At 44.8% G+C, this 14,775-nt stretch overlaps 1 protein-coding gene across 1 annotated transcript in view; it reads right to left on the bottom strand.

Moving 5' to 3' along the window:
• Positions 1-9,017, bottom strand: part of LOC126262451 (uncharacterized) — a 672,745-nt gene extending 663,728 nt beyond the window's left edge. The window contains exon 1 of the mRNA XM_049959109.1: positions 8,697-9,017. Coding sequence (XP_049815066.1) covers positions 8,697-8,757 — 61 coding nt within the window. The 5' untranslated portion in view covers positions 8,758-9,017. The remainder of the gene's footprint in view (positions 1-8,696) is intronic.
• Between the last annotated feature and the right edge of the window lie 5,758 nt (positions 9,018-14,775).

Genomic DNA, 14,775 nt, shown 5'->3' on the forward strand with positions numbered 1-14,775 from the left:
GTCCCAAAACAGATAAGTTTTACTGCACATTACGATCAGTAATTACTGTCCCTGAACACAGAAAGCTTTCGTCACATTACAATCAGTAAATTTCACATTCTCTACAATATATCCTGTTTAACTCTCGTTTGTCTGGAATTCATTAGATCCATAAACCCCAAATATAGTGCCACAATACGTGCCGCGTTATCCACTATTCATGGAGCCTACTCCAGAGACCAAAGACGATTTTGAAGCCTTTCGGCAGATTAAAGCAAAGTGTCTCGAAGCCGCACTATTGAATTTCACAGACAATTGTCATCAAGGCTCGACTCGCAACCCACCCTAATAGTGAGTAAATTCATTGCCTGCAAAAGATACAGTTCCACACGGTCATCTAGTGAACAACATACGAGAGTATGGAATAGCACAACAACTGCATGCCTGTACACTAGAGTTTCTGGCAAACAGAACATAGCATGTAATTTTGAACGGAGATGAGTCTTCGGACTTAAAAATAACTGCGAGCGTCCCCGAGGGGAGTTTTACAGGACCATTACTTTTCACAATATATACAAACGTACAAGTGACAAGTACACAACGTCGCACTTCCTGTTAGGTTTTTCACAGATGATGCCGTTGTATACAGAGAAGACACGACGCTAAAAAATTGTAGTGTAGTGCAGGAAGACCTGCAGAGTAGCAACGCTTGGCCTAGGGAGTGGCAACTGACCATCAGCGTAAACAATTGTAATGTACTGTCAATACATAGACACACTGGAACAGAAAAATGGGCAAGTGACAGTGGTGCAGAAAATACCCTGCGCGACGTACCTTAAGGTGCCTTACTGAGTTTAGATGTAGATACAGAAGTAGAAGGTAATATTCCAGATTTGAGTACCCGTGCCTGACTCATTCTGTCTGAAAGATGCAAAATAGCACACAGTACACTTAAGTATAGGTCACACATTCTGCAAGGCATGCAATTCTTTTGTCATTCAAAGTGACATCATGCGCTTCTGTTTGTGCCCAACAACACCCTCTCCCGTCACACCTCTGTGGGTCGTCCTGTATTTACTTTCAGGACCTGAACTTCAACTGAGGTTCACTGCAGTAGCGGTCAAAGATATATGCTTACTCATCCACACAGCAAGCTGCGGAGTTTAGTTATGTACCACTGTACTGGCAAGCGTCGAGGCAAGAAAAGATAACATGTCGCTGAATGTTACTGCAGATTTCTAAGGCATCTATACTGAGGTGACAAGTTATGGGATACCTAATATCATGTAAGACCTCATTTTGCCCGGGGTAGCGTGGCAACTCGATGTAGCATCGACTCGACAAGTCGTTCGAAGTCCCACGAAGAAATAATGAGCCATGCTGCCTCTACAACCGAACATAATTGGGAAAGTGTTACCGGTGCATGTGCACGAACTGACCTCTCGATTACGTAGCGCAAATGTTCGATGGGATTCATGTGGGGCGATCTGTGTGGCCAAATTATTCGCTCGAACTGTCCGAAATACCCTTCACACGAATCGGGAACAGTTGTGGCCCTGTGACATGACGCCTTATCATCCGTAAAAATAACATCTTTGTTGCGGAACATGAAGCTGAAAATGGTCCCCAAGTAGCCAAATATAGCCATCTCCAGTCAATAATCGGTTCAGTTGGACCAGAGGACCCAGTACATTCCATGTAAACACAGCTCACACCATTGTGGAGCCTCTGCTAGCTTCCACAGAGCCTTGTTGACACTCTGGGGCCGTGGTGTTGTGGGGTCTGCCGCCCGCTCGATCCATTCCATCAGCTCTCACCAACTGAAATCGGGACTCATCTGACAAGGCCACGGGTTTCCAATGGCCTAGGGTTCAGGAGAGGCGCTGCAGGCGAAGTCATATTGTTAGCAAAGGCACCCGCGTCGGTCGTGTGTTGCATAGTCTATTAACGCCCAATTTCGCCTCACCGTCCTAGCTTACACGTTCTTCGTACGTGTCATAATGATTTCTGCGGTTATTTCACGCAGTTTTGCTTGCCTGCTATCGCTAAAAACTCTACACAAACGCCGCTACGCTGGGTCGTTAAGTGAAGGCCGTCGGCCACTGTGCTGTCGGCAAGCTCTTGACAGTATGGATTACGGAATACTGAATATCCTAAGGATTCCCTAAACTGAATTTCCCATGCGTCTACAGTATGTGATCAAAACTATCCGGACACCTGGCAGAAAATGACTTACAAGTTTGTGGCACCCTCCATCGGTAATGCAGGAATTCAGTATGGCGTTGGCCCATCCTGAGCCTAGATGACAGCTTCCAGTCTTGCAGGCATACGTTCAGTCAGGTGCTGGAAGTTTTCCCTTGGGGAATCGCAGCCCAGTCTTCACGGAGTGCTGCACTGCGAAGAGGTATCGATGTCGGTCGGTGAGTGCATTTACTGTAGAGGCTGAATGTCTCAACCACCTGCATTTCAATTTCATGGCGGTCGTAATTACTTCTTCTAATTCAGTCTGATACATACACTGTGCTTTAAATAACAAACCTCTAATCTTCAAGACTGAAAGTACTTATAGGCTTCAAGTATGCACCGACTACATCCTAGGAAAGAAAATTATAAAACAATCCTCCAGATATAGTGGCTTTCAGTGGGACAGTATATTTTTGTGTTCTTCGTCATAATTACTTTGCGAAGTACTCAACTTTTGTTTTGATCTCCTTCTCTGACATTCAGCCTAGTCGTAATGGTAGACACGTTCCTCCGCATTAATAGAGAACTTCTCTTGTTAGCACGATTGTAAGATATTCCGTTGCTTATATGCGGCAAACTTTATTACGAAAATCGCCGTTACGTAGCTACGTTATTGGCCGAATACGTGGAGAGTTGTGCGTCATTCATTAAACAAGAGAAATAATTTTTCTAAGGTCCGCTTGAAGTCACGTAATGTAGTCTGCAAACACGGCTACTGCTAGAGCTACGAAATCAGACGATAGTTAAGAGAAACAAATGTGTGTCTGTGGACAGTAAGTGAGGTCCACGACACGTCAGCAGAGCACACTCGTCAGGCAGATAGGTGCCGGCGGGAACAGGCGACGACCTGAACTGATATCTACACTCCTGGAAATTGAAATAAGAACACCGTGAATTCATTGTCCCAGGAAGGGGAAACTTTATTGACACATTCCTGGGGTCACATACATCACATGATCACACTGACAGAACCACAGGCACATAGACACAGGCAACAGAGCATGCACAATGTCAGCACTAGTACAGTGTATATCCACCTTTCGCAGCAATGCAGGCTGCTATTCTCCCATGGAGACGATCGTAGAGATGCTGGATGTAGTCCTGTGGAACGGCTTGCCATGCCATTTCCACCTGGCGCCTCAGTTGGACCAGCGTTCGTGCTGGACGTGCAGACCGCGTGAGACGACGCTTCATCCAGTCCCAAACATGCTCAATGGGGGACAGATCCGGAGATCTTGCTGGCCAGGGTAGTTGACTTACACCTTCTAGAGCACGTTGGGTGGCACGGGATACATGCGGACGTGCATTGTCCTGTTGGAACAGCAAGTTCCCTTGCCGGTCTAGGAATGGTAGAACGATGGGTTCGATGACGGTTTGGATGTACCGTGCACTATTCAGTGTCCCCTCGACGATCACCAGTGGTGTACGGCCAGTGTAGGAGATCGCTCCCCACACCATGATGCCGGGTGTTGGCCCTGTGTGCCTCGGTCGTATGCAGTCCTGATTGTAGCGCTCACCTGCACGGCGCCAAACACGCACACGACCATCATTGGCACCAAGGCAGAAGCGACTCTCATCGCTGAAGACGACACGTCTCCATTCGTCCCTCCATTCACGCCTGTCGCGACACCACTGGAGGCGGGCTGCACGATGTTGTGGCGTGAGCGGAAGACGGCCTAACGGTGTGCGGGACCGTAGCCCAGCTTCATGGAGACGGTTGCGAATGGTCCTCGCCGATACCCCAGGAGCAACAGTGTCCCTAATTTGCTGGTAAGTGGCGGTGCGGTCCCCTACGGCACTGCGTAGGATCCTACGGTCTTGGCGTGCATCCGTGCGTCGCTGCGGTCCGGTCCCAGGTCGACGGGCACGTGCACCTTCCGCCGACCACTGGCGACAACATCGATGTACTGTGGAGACCTCACGCCCCACGTGTTGAGCAATTCGGCGGTACGTCCACCCGGCCTCCCGCATGCCCACTATACGCCCTCGCTCAAAGTCCGTCAACTGCACATACGGTTCACGTCCACCCTGTCGCGGCATGCTACCAGTGTTAAAGACTGCGATGGAGCTCCGTATGCCACGGCAAACTGGCTGACACTGACGGCGGCGGTGCACAAATGCTGCGCAGCTAGCGCCATTCGACGGCCAACACCGCGGTTCCTGGTGTGTCCGCTGTGCCGTGCGTGTGATCATTGCTTGTACAGCCCTCTCGCAGTGTCCGGAGCAAGTATGGTGGGTCTGACACACCGGTGTCATTGTGTTCTTTTTTCCATTTCCAGGAGTGTATCTTGGCGTTCAGGGCTCCAGATACATGTTTTCAATGGCAGACGACTGAGAGGTAGAAACCCGTTATGGAAGAAAGTTTTTTCAGTAGTATGTCACCGAAAATGAGTAGATATCCTAGCGTAAACCAAAATTCTCAGCGGACTTTATCGCTGCGTATGGTCTTGCCATATTCTTTATGATCATCCGTCATACGCTGACTTTAGGGTGAGGGGCCACTTTGGCCCAATCAGGGAATAAATTGACTTGTCTTCATTCTAGGTTCGACCCCTGCAATTCTTTTAATCATCGTCGTCATCATCACCATCATTACATGTACGACGCAACAAATTAACTTGCTCAGAAAAAATACTCAAGCTAAAAAGTTACACTTGCCGAGCCCGCAAATGTTGTAAACCAGGAAATATTAAGTTGTAAGCTACACGGAGCGTAATCATGTTAATGTTCGCAAGTATTTAATGAAAAGAAAATGAACAAAAATAATAATAGGCTGGCAAGAGTCAAAACCAACAATTTCTTTTTTTTTATTAAGATATGGATTCAGTAACTTGTTTTGGCTGATTCTCTGAAGCAAATGCCAGAACAATGCCTATCATCGAGACAATGAGTTATGGAGGGCATTGCAGATAATACTGTGAACGATGTGACAAAACTATTTCCGCATGTGTGGCATTGCTCCCAATATATGATAAATCTGAACCACTCGTAAGATGGTATACTGTGACTATACTTCTGTCAGGAAGCATACAGAAGACAAGACATTGCTGTGACTGAAATTTACTCTTAAGTGGCGATCGTAAGTCTGTCTCAGTGAACTACAAAGAAATGGTGTAGCATCTGCAATGATACGCAAGAGGACCCCTAAGCGGATGTGTAGTTGCAATTTGCGCCAAGGACACTTTGTACGTTGGCTAGAAAGATGACCCAACAGCGACAGTACTTTACTCGCAAAGTCGGTTAATATAGTCATTTGAAAGACGACGTAAGGGATTGCTCGCCTTCAATGAACTTGTTATCGATGAAATCATAAAAGTTCTCCAAGAGCAAAAAATTGAAATGGAAGACTGACTTAAACGTAACGAGTGTAAAATACTCCTTTATAAGTTGATCGGTTTGCTTTGGTATATACTATTAACTAGTTTGCCCTGATTTCAGTATTAAAGTCTGAAGAGTCTTGCAAGAATTCGTGTTGATAAATTATCCATGTTTTTAAAAAAAACTGATGAATTGTTAGCAGACAGAGGGCTAAACGTTATTCTGTTCGATGTATATCTCTTTCCTCTCCCTTCGTCCGTCCACTACTCTCTCTCTTTCTTTCTCTCTCTGTGTTGCTCACTTACTCTCACAAGAACTCACACAGGCAATTTTTCTTCTAATAGAACCTGAGGTGGACAAACACCGTACAGCATTATTTATTTACAAACCTAGTTGCAAAATAAAACAAAGGGAAACACAATACAGACTAAATTGCTTGACCAACGACTAATGTTTCATTAACTGCTGAAATCGTATAAAGAAACAAGTATTTTCCTGTAGTGTCAAGAGTCTTAACACTTTTCTCCTACCCCTTATATTGAAGCAACAATGAATGTTTCTGTTACGCGGAAGTACTTTACGCAGAGAGTTCAAGAGATTAGGAATGTCAGAGTGTATTGACACTTTATCAATATCTGCAGTGAAACGTTTCCCAACAAAGATGAAAATTGTGTGCCTTCCGGTACAGAGCAAATTTCGCATCGTTACTCGTAGTATGCGACAGAACGACAGAAAGTGTGTTTTCACAGCTATTTTATCTTTTCTATTTTATCTCTTCTCCCCAGAAGTTATAGCCTTTGTATTTGAAACATTTGTTTTATTCTGAAAAATAGTATTTGTGAAATAAGCCATATAGTTAGTGTCAGTCACACAAACGCTAGTGCGCACACACACACACACACACACACACACACACACACACACACACACACAGAAAGGGATCAATGTTGTAACCATTACGCTTCATAAGAAAGTAGTTGAGCAAGTTACAGAGTCGAGCAACTATTTTGAATTATTACTTTGTCTGGAATTAATCGATTAAGTTTTTGATATCTTTCACCTTCAGTCTGTACTATCACCTCTGCAAATCAACACATTATTTAATGATAGTGTCCGCAAGAACAAACTAGATAATGCCACGGCTCCTATTAGGCTTCTTCAGATGGTGACACATTCTGGGGTGAATGGGGAATCACGCACCGCCAGAACTACTCCCGGAAACCTTGGAAAAAGTGTTCAGATTTTCAAACTGGTGGAACGAAGGAGAACTGCTTGTCCATGGATCATATATGAACTGCCTTTTCTCTCTGCTGACGCTATACGGTGTGAATCTAGTTCAGGCAAAGGCGAAGGTACTTACCAGTCAAGTTTGAATATAGGCTTGAAGATCAGTGCCGAAGAAAATGTAAAAGAAAGACTTTAGAAAGAAAGTAGAAAAATTTCAGCAAGAGTGGGCAACACCAGTTGAAGGACTTTTGTGCTTCGAGGACGACAGGTAAAATACATTAAGATAAAGGTATCAAAGACCGATACAGATTTCGTAAACCATACACGGGATTTTCAAACTCAAGATTCGACTTACGGCAGTGAAACCTAGCTAATTGATATGAAAATGATGTAAAATTGGAGGCTTTTTACAATGATCAAAGATGAATGTTAGTATTTAATAGAACATATTGAAAAAAATTAATTAAGCAACAGGGTAAATAGGAAGATAAAATTATATAGATGACGTAGGGGAGGTTGTAACATTTACTAGTAGCTGTCTGCTGAGTTCCAAGAGATTTGAAAAGACCGGACCGACACATAGACAGAAGGTACGTCAGAAAGAATATAGTAATAACATGGATCTTTCAGTCGTAAGCAACGTTGCACGGGAAAGTCTACGCTAGGCTTTTATCGAGTGGCATATGTCAAATTGTTCATCATGAAGATACAATCGTTTAAAAACAACATTTGGCAAAGAAGACCTAAAATCATCTTTGCGTATAACTGAGACGTCGGATCCATATGAATAAGTCTGAATCTGTTGAACTCAACTGAAACCCGCTATGTAATCTTTCCTTCTATACAGAATGCAGATGGCATTACTCGTACCTGCCTCGTGTGGCTGTGATGAAATGCTCATCGTTTGCATATCCAAGCTTGTAGTCCACATTATGTCAGTTTGGCATTTTTTGCATGCCGTCTTCATGTTATTGCAGTTTCAATGCCAACCCGTGTAATTGCTGCACATGATTTTAGCGGGCAGAAGACCCGTTGTCTGACACAAGACACGTGGTCTACCGGACAATGTCTTCGAGGCCACAATAGATCTACTTCGCTATTACTCTCACGAGTGGAGGGCTTTGCTCTGATATAGTTACTTCGCTCTAAAAGTCGTGTATCAATCGTTGCGGTTTCAGTAGGAATGTACGTTAAAGGATCTAACGTGACGATTAGCAACGAGGGCGATTATTACAGGTGCAACTTTTTGTTCACATTCACCATATAACTCTCGATGCAGCTCCCAAATTCATACACATACAGTCTAATCAAAGCAAGTAGTTAGCCTCACTTTCTTCAGTCCACTTAAAGCAATGAGACGTCTGTCTAGGTATTATCACAGAGAATTGAGAAACCTGAGTTTAAATTTATACTTTGAAATTACTGTTATGTGGATACATGCATGTGTGTGTTGAGTACGTACACAGCGTCGGCGTATTCACATCGCATGCCATCGATACGGGACTCAAGTTAATAACGTCACTTTTATGGGTCACATCCATGTGACGGGGGCTGACAAACGGGTCTCATATTTCGCAGTTTTTATTGGAAGATATTTCACTATTAAACTGAGACAGTGACGTGTACGAGTAACTATATTCTTATTTTGCCATACTCTCTAACCACATTATAAAACGTATAATTATTACATCAGTTGTTAGGTATGTTATAGTTTCAGTACCTCTGTAGAAAAGTATATTATTCAATGTAATGCTAGATAGTTGATGTTATGCAATTAGTCGGTAACGTTACACGATTTCCGATTTATTTCAAGTCTGATCTGCGTATAGTTGCCTTATGAAGATATGGGTGCCAGTTTTTAAAACACGTCATGGACGATAGAGAAATGACGTGCTTTTGTATGTTTTCATGCGGCGTGCGCAACTTACCTGGAGCAGGGGTGACGCTCCCGAGCAGCCCAACAACCAGAAGGGCGTCACGCGGCCACATGTCAGAAGCAGAACAATGGAGGAGTGACTCGTTCTCTATCAGTCAGAACTCGTCAGAAAACCGCCGTGTCCGCTCGAGAGCGTCATTTCGGTGTTCTACCGCCTGCCTGCATACGCTCGCCACACGTCAGGCGTAAAGCAACACAGTTAGTGACGTGACGTCGGTGGAAAACACCTGCTGTGACGTCAGATACGAAAGCCGCGCGCGTCCTCGCAGAGACGACCACGTGCCGACGGCCTCGCCAGCGGTCGGCGCCGCAGTGACCGCTCCGCTGCGATTGCAGGCGGCGCTGTGTCGCCGGCCGCCGCGGCGCTCGCACCAAGTGCCGGCTGCGTGCGCAGTGCGCATGCGCGCAGGTACGACGCGGGACGGCGTCACAGTCCTCCTCTCGCCGTTTCTGTCTCTCTCTCCCTCGCTCCCTCTCTTTCCGCTCTCTCTCTCTCGACATTTTTTCTACCACTGGTCTGCCCGTTTCGGAGAGCCCCTGTCCTGTCAGCAGAGGAAGTTAATGGTCTATTGTTCAGAATCAAATGCCTTTACCACATCGGGGCGAACAAAGATCGAGCACCCATTTATTTCCATTTGATTCGCCCGTAATACGGTAACATTCCGACGCGCATATTGTTCTGTCCGTAGACGGCCTGACAAAAGAATCTATCAAAAATCGGCACTCACAGCCGTCTCTTCGACCCGATTATACGATTCTGGGACGCTGTAAATTTACTTTTTGCAAATGAGAAAAACGACGTCGCAATAGTGGCAGCCGCATGATACCGAGGTGTACTCGCTTATGACTTGGGTGATTATCGGTGGAAAATTTCTGAACGTTTTCTGTATCACGTAGCACAGGGATGGAACAGGCATATGGTGGCCGTAGTCCACTTTTTCTGTTGAGCCCATAAACCACAGCAATCAAAGATGAAGTTTGTGTTGTGGTATGTTTTAAAACTAAGCACCTGCTTGTGGGTTTCTCATGTGTCTTTTACTAGCAAAGTAGTACGTCACAAACTATGCGTGGGTCATATTTTATATCTAAGTATTACGAATAAGACAAGTTATTTTCGGTAGTCTAAATTAAATTTACTGGGTGATCAAAAAGTCAGTATAAATTTGAAAACTGAATAAATCACAGAATAATGTAGGTAGAGAGGTACAAATTAACACACATGGGGTTTTATTAGAACCAAAAAAAAAAAAATACAAAGTTCAAAGAAATGTCCGACAGATGGCGCTTCATCTGATCAGAATAGCAATAATTAGCATAACAAAGTAAGACAAAGCAAAGATGATGTTCTTTACAGGAAATACTCAATATGTCCATCGTCACTCTTCAACAATAGCTGTAGTCGAGGAGTAATGTTGTGAACAGCGCTGTAAAGCATGTCCGGAGTTATGGTGAGGCATTGGCGTCGGATGTTGTCTTTCAGCATCCCTAGAGATGTCGGTCGATCACGATACACTTGCGACTTCAGGTAACCCCAAAGCCAATAATCGCACGGACTGAGGTCTGGGGACCTGGGAGGCCAAGCATGACGAAAGTAGCGGTTGAGCACACGATCATCACCAAACGACGCCCGCAAGAGATCTTTCACGCGTCTAGCAATAATTTCTCTCCTTTTTTTGTGGTTCTAATAAAACCCCATGTCATTCCAAGCATGTGCTCAATTTTTACCTCACTGTCTACATTATTCCGTGGTTTATTAAGTTTTCAAATTTATACTGACTGTTTGAACACCCGGTAAATCAGAAATGCGTAAACAATAGTGGTACAGAAATAATTCATCGGTTTTTTTGATTATGCAAGATGGCTCATAGAACCTATGGTACTCTGTTCACATGTTTGTGGGTTATATTACTCGAAGGACGCGGTGTCTGTCCAAAGAGTCGTCTGAAAATTTTCTCTGATGTGTCGGCAGATCATCTGCGGTTTCGATGTTTTGATGTGTAGCTGGAGTTAACCGGACAAATTTGCCTACTGTTCTTCACTCGGTGCCCAGTGTCAACGTAAGCCGACGATTTGTGTCCCTTTGCAAATATAATGATTTTTAGAGAGGAATATTATATGTCCATTCGACAGACCTGTTACAAATCAGTTTAGTGCGATAATTGTTTTATCCAATAAAATAAGAAGTTTAGCCACTACTCTAGTAGTGACAGCACCGCCACGACACTCCCAAACTGCTATCGCCATGCCAGAATTTACATATGCTTTTAGTGGTGATCCATACTTGTTATGGGGATGTGGTTACCTAGCTGCTGTTCAAGTGTACTGAGATATATGTCGGCACTTGTGTCACCCTCATCGTTATCTCATCACAATACTACACAAACGTGACACTTAACTGGGCATACACTCTTTACAGTAGGCTACACTCAACTGATACGCTAACACTGCATATCATCAAGAGGGGGTGCTGTGCGTGGAGGAAGTAAAGCCTTTCCAGTTAAGTAGCTGAACGACTCAGCAGGACCTCTCAACCAAAGAATGTTATACAAACCTTCTTCTCCTCATTCCTCAATGTGACAGAGGCGGTCCCGCCGACCCATCACTTCCTCCAGTTATAGTACCTCTTACACTACGTGACACACATATCGTTTCTGCCAGTCTTACACCGTAGCGTCATCTGTAGTCCTCTACTGCAGCACCTCACGAGGTATCATCGATGGCCACACCGCGGCGCCCGGCGCCCCGTGGCAGACCATTCCAGGCTCACGCGCAGTGCTGCCCAGCTGTATTTGTGTATCCCTGTAGTAAATTGTATGCAAACGCAAAGTTGAGGGATGCTATTGTTCAAAACCTTACTGTTTCCCGACTTCGGTTGGAAGTCCTCATTTTATCGGACTCCTCGTTTGAGGATATAATTTGCATAATCTAGGCACAAGAATTGTTTCAACCAGCAAAGCTGGAAATATCGCAACCCTGTGGTGGCAGCTCTTCGGTACCGTTCGGTCGTCTCCAAACAGGGCTGGCAACCATCAACAACCTAGAGCAAATCGGTGCAGCTGCGTACAGGAGGAAAATTGAAATTCCGCGTTCAGTGCTACATATCTCACGACAGGGACGATCGTCTGTTTTGAGAAAAGTCTGGGCATTTTGAATATATTTGCTCAAATATATTCTGTTGAAACTGCCACATTCTTTTGAAGGAGTGGATGTCCATGAGGTAGATGTCAACGATGCCGCGCACCTGAACCACTCCGTTTCTGATGATCCATTACCGGTTCCAATCCGCTACAGCATTTTCACTACGCATGGTCACCCTCAACGTACCCTCAGTACTTCTGCGTGAGCCAAAGACATCTTCATGCACCTGCGTATTCAGAACCAGGATGTCCAATTCCAGCTGAATACTGGGGCTTTCGTTAAGTCTGTAGATATGTGCACGTTCAAAAAGCTCAGCTCCTCATGACTTGAAGCTCTAACACAGGCCCTCAACATGTACGATGGGGACTTTTGTTGCTCTCTTTGGCAGATGCCTTCTACAGATATGGTACAAATCTACAATTAAAGGTGGTTAATTAACGGTACTGCACTAACATATTTGGCCCCTATGCCTTTGACATCTTCAGCCTTCAGTCCTCGGATAATATGACAACAATCAACTCCAAATCCTCCACAACAGTAGCACAAAGCTCAGTGACATATACTATCAGCTCCTTGAGGATACTTTTGGGTAAGGCCCACATTACCTTGAAAGATACTGCCCGCTTACGATTCATCAAAGCACGTCATGTACCCTGCTCCATTTGAGAGGAAGTGACAGCAGAGTTTAGATGTAGGCAGGACCTGGAAGTTATCACGACCATCTGTGACAGTCGGTGGGCGTCACCCTTCCTCTGTGACAACTCAATGAACAACTCCACCTACATGCAGATTTTGAGTCCACTGTCAACGCAGTGTCTGTCGTGTATTCATATCCTAGTCCTCATCCTAAACAGTTAATGGACAATTTACGAGAGAGCATGTTCTTCTCGAAGATAGATCTCAAGAACACCTACCTACTACTCCTGTTGGATGACGCGACAAAATCTTCCTCTGTCATCAACATTCACATTGGGCTGTCTCTATATCAGCGCCTACCTTTTCTCAATGCTTCTGCTCCAGTCATCTTCCAGCAGTTTCCAGAGCAACTGACGTCGAAGGTTCCTTCTGGCTCCAGTTCTGCTGATTCTGGCCTATCTGACACTGCTTTGCTGATATTTGCATTTCTTGATGTCAAGCGCACCACTACATAGCGTAAGTACTATTTGTTTTCTGGATGTATAGCTGACACTGGAGACATATGTAGCCATAAAGATACAAACAAAGAGTAGTGAAGGTGTATTGTGGTGTGTTTCGCATCGAGGAACGCATACTTTGATGAGACAAATCATTATGATTTCTTTCCAGCACGACGTTGGCGCCGCCTGCTGGCATTGCGGGTACGTGGCTCTTTGACAAATGTATGTAAGTGGGTGGGACACTGACGGGGGATCGCATTAGCGAATATACGGGCTGCAAATGGAGAAATCCATTGAGATAATCGACTTTGACGAAGGATAGATTATTATTACGCAGAGCTTGCGAACGAGTATCTCAAAACGGCGAAACTGGTCTAATGTTCCCTGCTACTGTCGTGAGCGTCTACGGAAAGAGGTAGAAGGACAGTGCAGCTATCACTAGGCACTAAATGGTTGGACGTCCATGACTCTTTACAGAACTTTGGGTTCGAAGGCTTGTCTGCCCTGTAAAGTTGGATAGATGGTGATCTGTTGCATCGCTGCCTAAAGAGTACAATGCTGGTGCACACACAAGTGCTTCGCAGCACACCGTCGTTGAACATGGAACTCCGCATCAGACCACCCCTACGTGTTTACATCTTGACCCAAAGACGTCCTCAGTTACGATTGCAGTGGTACTGGACATTAGAATTCGACCAGCGATCAACAGAAACGTATAGCCTCTTCGGGTGAATCACGTTTCTGCTACACTCGATGACTGGTGGTCTCCATAAATGCCGTCATCGAGGTGAACGGCGGGTCGAAACGTACTGCGCGCCATGACACTGTCTGGTGGAATCGGTATTATGCTATGAGAGACATTCTCGTATGCTTGCGTGGGTCCCTAGGGTACTGATCGAATACATGCTAACAGCTGCGAACAACCTGTATCCCTTCATGTTTGAATTCCTTCCCGATGGATCATAAAGCGATCATAAAGCGGTTACTGCATCGATGATCTCAGCCGTAAATAGAAATATTAAAAAAGGTAGGAAGATTTTTCTGTTTAGAAAAAGTGACAAAAAGCAGATTTCAGAGTACTTGACGGCTCAACACAAAGGTTTTGTCTCAAGTACAGATAGTGTTGAGCATCAGTGGACAAAGTTCAAAACCATCGTACAATATGCAATAGATGAGTATGTGCCAAGCAAGATTGTAAGAGATGGAAAAGAGCCACCGTGGTACAACAACCAAATTAGAAAACTGCTGCGGAAGCAAAGGGAACTTCACAGCAAGCATAAATATAGCCAAAGCCTTGCAGACAAACAAAAATTACGCGAAGCGAAATTTAGTGTGAGGAGGGCTATGCGATAGGCGTTCAATGAATTCGAAAGTAAAGTTCTATGTACTGACTTGACAGAAAATACAAAGAAATTTTGGTCTTATGTCAAAGCGGTAGGTGGATCAAAACAAAATGTCCAGACACTCTGAGACCAAAATGGTACTGAAACAGAGGATAACAGACTAAAGGCCGAAATACTAAATGGCTTTTCCAAAGCTGTTTCACAGAGGAAGACTGCACTGCAGTTTAGATAGTCGCACAGATGACAAAATGGTAGATATCGAAATAGACGACACAGGGATAGAGAAACAATTAAAAACACTCAAAAGAGGAAAGGCCGCTGGACCTGATGGGATACCAGTTAGATTTTACACAGAGTACGCGAAGGAACGTGCCCCCCTTCTTGCAGCGGTGTACCGTAGGTCTCTTGAAGAGCGTAGCGTTCCAAAGGATTGGAAAAGGGCACAGGTCATCCC

This window comes from Schistocerca nitens, chromosome 1, assembly GCF_023898315.1.
Source record: "Schistocerca nitens isolate TAMUIC-IGC-003100 chromosome 1, iqSchNite1.1, whole genome shotgun sequence".
Lineage (NCBI taxonomy): Eukaryota > Metazoa > Arthropoda > Insecta > Orthoptera > Acrididae > Schistocerca > Schistocerca nitens.